This window comes from Microtus pennsylvanicus, chromosome 1, assembly GCF_037038515.1.
Source record: "Microtus pennsylvanicus isolate mMicPen1 chromosome 1, mMicPen1.hap1, whole genome shotgun sequence".
Taxonomy (NCBI): domain Eukaryota; kingdom Metazoa; phylum Chordata; class Mammalia; order Rodentia; family Cricetidae; genus Microtus; species Microtus pennsylvanicus.
The window spans coordinates 26,940,313-26,945,432 of NC_134579.1; the positions used below are offsets into that span (position 1 = coordinate 26,940,313).

Sequence of the window (5,120 nt, forward strand, 5' to 3'; positions counted from 1 at the left end):
CATGAATGAGGAAAGTCATCTCCCAATATATTCAAGCAAAATCAAGACATTAATACTCTGAAGCCTTCACTACACACAGTAGGTGTGCACTGACTATTAAAATGCTAACCCCATGTGTACAGTTTGAAAGTTTTAATTTTGGACATTGTGGTAGTTTGAATGAAAATGACCCCTCGACTCCTAGGGGACTGGTACCACTGGGAGGTGCAGCCCTGTCGGAGTAGATATGGAATTGTTAGAAGTGTGTCACTGGGGGTGGGCACAGAGGTCATTGTTACTTCCTGATGCCTGCAGATCCAGATGTAGAACTCTCAGCTACTTCTCCAACACCATATCTGTCTGTACACTGCCATGCTTCCCACCTTGATGGCAATGTACTAAACCTCTCAACTATAAGCCAACTACAATTAAATGTTTTCCTTTATAAAAGTTGCCATGATCATGATGTTTCTGCACAAAACTCCCAACTAATACAGATGTTAAATATTTTTGAAGTGCTACAAGTAAAATTGAAAGCCTTTCAGGCCAGGCAAGGACTCTACCTTAGAGTTTTACCCCTAGCCATAAAACACTGGCTGTCAGTACTCTTATTCTTTCTAAACATTCCAGTCTCCTGTTGCCTTCACCTCCACAAAACATCTCCCTTTAAGTATGTTTCAGCATTTACTTAAAGAAACGCTTAGGCTATTGATTATAGTATTTTTTACCACTTAAATTAAAAGTTTTATTTTCTTTTTCTGAAGTTTATAAGCCTACAACTACTTTTCAAAAGATACCATATTTAATTACTGAGCTTCTCAATAGTACCTATATTTTATTGTCATATGCAGTATAAATAGAAATAAGTATTTTTTATTAAATTGATTTATAGATATTCCTACCAAATTTCTTTATTTGAAAACTTAAACACAGACATTACAAAATGAATAAATTGAATGTTTTAGAAAGAAAACAAAACAAAAGCAAAATACCTGGATTTCATAGTCAACCTGTTTTACAATTTGAAGTTAGATTATAAACCAATTCTAAGAAAGCAAACCAAAACAAAACCCCCCAAAACTAGAAACAAGCAGTTGTATGCATACTGTGCTCAATAATGGCCAAACATCAGTGAATGTGTAGTGAAAAATAAGGAAAGACATGGTTTCCAGATAGAAAAGTGTTTATTAATCAAGAGTCAAGGCATTTTTTAGAGTTAGAATGGCATAATTCAACAGAGCAGGATTACAGAAGAATCCAGAACATAGATAAATTCTGGGAGTCATAGAAAATCTGCAATAGCATTTTTTCTTTGTTTTGTCATATAATTTCTGTATTTTAGTCACTTCTGTGGGTTTCTTCCTAGTGTCCAGGCCAAAGGCCAACTGTCAATCAACCCTGGGCTTTGTGTCTTCTTTGAAAAAGTAGATTGCTGAGGTTTTCTCTTTAGTTGCTGTGTTTGTTAATATTTGCTCATCCTTATAATCAGTCAGGAGGGAAAGGAAGAAATAGCTCCTTTCAGAATGTTTAAGGCAATTTTATTTCTCCCTTCTCTGGCAAGATGCTTATCAGGCGCTTAAAACAAAATAAACAAACAAAAAAAGCAGAACAATTGGAAAAAAGCTGTTGAAATCAACCATCAAACCAAGATAGAAGATCACCACAGTGGCAGGTAGGTGACAACCAGAGTAGAAAAGTTTATGATTGTCCTTCATGTGGAGTCTCTTCCGTAAATCCATTCTAGTGAGTTTTAAAGCTAACACTACTATCATAATCAGACTTTTATACAGGGAGCACTAACCAAAAACAAACTACTGAGTGGTGAACCAGGTCTAGGGTTACACTTGAGGCCAGTGCAACAACCTTCTAGAGATAAATAAATCAATTTAGCAGAATAATAGAGACCTTAGGACCGGGTAGAATCTGCTTCATCAGCCTATCCAGAACTCTCGTGCAAGCTGTAAGTCGATCAGTAGCAATTCAGAGGTCTTCTATTGCTGCATAAATATCTCAAAGGTGGAAATGCACTATGTATGTAGCTCAGAGACTGAAAGTTTCTACATAAGTAGCCCCGTGATGGGAAGCTTGAAGGCCCATAATTTGAATACTGGCAATATCTCATTAGGTTATTTGAGGGTTGGTAGCTATTGGTAATGTAACAAGATGGGGAGAAGCCATTGGTGATGAATCCAAAATTTCCATAGCTTCTATATCCACTGTTGCCCAGACCACAGTGACGAAATGTTTGGAGATTCGTAGGGAAGGAATTAAATTGCCCTACGAAGCAGGAGCCATATTGAGGAGTTTGGCAGGCTTTAGATGCAAGTCGAGTAGCTGTGGTACAATTGGATACATACCCTTTGGTCCCGGTACAGGGACTGCAACTGGGTCTGGATCTGACGTTGGTAGTTTCGCAGGCACTCACGACTTGATTTGCAGATGGGGAATTGCAAGGCACACAGGAGTCTGAGGGATCACCAGCTGGAGAGCAAGTCTTGGGCTCATGGCTGGGAGCTTCGCGGCAAGGTGCTTCACAGTAGGAGTCCTGGCAATGATCCAGAAGCCAGAGATTGCCTTGGCAGCTGCTGGGTACGTAATGTCTGAAGGCCGGGTTTACATCATCGGAGCAGATGGTGATGGAAGGTGTCACGGGGATGTAGCAGTGGTTTCTATGGGAGGTAGCTCTGCAAAGTCCAGGATAGCCCAGAAGAGACATGGAGACTGAGTGCAAGCAAGAAGCAGTTGCGTCGGTATGGCCTGGCTGCAGTTGGAGGACTCTTTATATCTTCCCTGGTGACTGCTAGGGACATCTCCAGACTCTTCCTTCTCTCTGTCCAACACAATAACACAGAACGTCTCATTACTGCATTGTTTAGCTACAGCTGCTCGTGTCTTCAGGCTCATACAAAAATAAGTTTGTTTTGAATCTTCAAAGTACCTGTAATCACTACTCTGGCCATCGCCCAATGGTCAACTTCTGTAGACCATAGCTTTAGTGAATAGTGATTCCAGTGTTGCTAGGAAACTCTCCTATGCCAGTTGGTGATTAACAAGAGTTCATGTTTCTGCAGGATTCTACAGCATAGTTATTAAAGGGTTAACAAGGTTTCAATAAAGCAAGGGCCTATATTTTTCTACTCTTTGACTCTGAAAAAAATGCTTCAGGATCTGATCACACATTCTTCAAAGGTGAATGGCTTGGCTATCTCAACACTGTCACTTAAAAAGGAAGAGGTCTATCTATTAAACGAATCATTTTCCCCAAATATGTGTTATGTACATTTTCCCACAAATATGTGTTATGTGTTAGGTCAGACCCTGATGACAACATCTCCGCTGATGTGTTTGGAGAATTCCTTATGTGAGACTCACAGTAATCCTGGTAACATTTTGGTGACCTATTATTCCAGACTAAAAATGAAGTGGTCCCCATGGGTCAGTGGTTGCTAAGCAACTGAAGCTTCCATGAAATCCCCTTCTTAAACAGTTTCTACCCCATGTACTATCAAAGAAATCCAGTTTGTCAATATTGTAGTTTCTTAATTGACTAAGATTATGCAGCATGTGCCCTTTGCCCATGCTGTAGAATCTCTTCGCATTAGATATAGAACACTTTCCAGCAAATGGGATTTGCTTGTCCTTTACTTCCTTTGAACATTGATTTTAGTGTAGCTCTGAACCGAAGTTATATTTGGTCTGTGGTGACAAAATGTAATGGCCATGTTGAAAGGTTTCATTTGAATAATCTGTGGGGTTGCTACAAGACACTACACATAGTAAATAGTGTGCTCTACTCCTTTGAGGTAAGACTACAGGAATTCTTAAGATTTCAATTTAAACTTAAGAACCGGCAGTTTGTCCTCAAAAATGAAAATCTATGCTTCAGACTTACAGACTCCATGAAATCAAAAAGAGCAACATGTGTATTAATAAATTACAACATTACAACATGCAAAAAATTACAACATGTGTAAGAATGATGCATTCAGTCTAAAAGCAGCGCCGACTTCAGGGAAGGTAAGCAAGGACAGGGACAGGTGCTAAGAGACACCATCCTCTTTTGTATCCAGGATGTATTTGTTACTATTTTATGCCTCTCCCGTAGGTTTTTAAAATCGCACTTCTATGTCAACCTAGAGACATTCTGTAAACATTTTTACGAGTCATTATTAATGCCTCTCTGGTGTCCATTACAGAACACAGCAGTGGACAACTCTCCTTCAACACATTGCTTTTCCTGCTAGAACAGCTTTCATGTGAGAAGAGTCACATCAGTTGGCTGTGGAAACTTCTAGAATATCGTGCAGATTATTTCAGCCTTCAAGCAGAAAGAAAATAGGAGGAATTAGATGCATAGGGCAATTGGTGCTGAAATTTCCACTGCAGATGAGCCCTGGTGTTGCAGCGTTCAGGTGCTGGCGGAGCCTAACATCACCCAATCTCTCAATCATTCTTCCACTCCTTTCAGCATTTCACATTATTTTTAACTTTGGCGCCTGTCCTGGAACTTGTTCTCTAGACCAGGCTGGACTCAAACTCATAGGGAGCCACCTGCCTCTGCCTCTCGAGTGCTGGGATTAACGTCATGTGCCACCACAGCCTGACATTTTTAAAATTGTTTACACATACACACACACACACATACACACACACACACAAACACACATACACACACACACATACACACACACACACATACACACACACACACAATGAGTTCTTTATGAGATATGTGTGTTATCTTCATGCAGGGGCCATGCTAATCTGCAGTGTTTCATTCTAATTTTCTTCTACGTGCTGCTGAAGTGAACACTAGTATCTCACTTTAGGCTTCTTTGTAACAGACTCAAGGGAGACAAAAAGAACGAAATGAGCTGTAAAGACAACATGTCTGTCTCTACCCTAGCACTGAATTAAAAAAGTATTTTAAATTGATATTATTCATAAAAGAGGAAGTTCAGAAATACAACGTAGAATGTCATGCAACATAAGAAGTGTTCAAAGCCTGGGACTTTATGATGCATCTGAATTTCTTTAGATGTGGTAGCACAAATAGTGAAATGCTCCCCACAGCAGTGCTCACTCAGCTTCTCATTGCCTTTTGGATATTCTCTCCTCCTCAAAATGTCATATTTATACAC

At 39.7% G+C, this 5,120-nt stretch overlaps 1 protein-coding gene and 1 non-coding gene across 2 annotated transcripts; both read right to left on the reverse strand.

Moving 5' to 3' along the window:
- Nucleotides 1–1,948: 1,948 nt before the first annotated feature.
- Nucleotides 1,949–2,704, reverse strand: Krtap24-1 (keratin associated protein 24-1). The gene has a single exon (XM_075953850.1). The coding sequence runs from the start codon at nucleotides 2,693–2,695 to the stop codon at nucleotides 1,949–1,951; it is 747 nt and encodes a 248-aa protein (XP_075809965.1). The 5' UTR covers nucleotides 2,696–2,704.
- A 1,980-nt stretch (nucleotides 2,705–4,684) lies between these two features.
- On the reverse strand, nucleotides 4,685–4,792 carry LOC142842792 (U6 spliceosomal RNA). The gene has a single exon (XR_012909462.1). It is a non-coding gene; the product is annotated as a U6 spliceosomal RNA (small nuclear RNA).
- Between the last annotated feature and the right edge of the window lie 328 nt (nucleotides 4,793–5,120).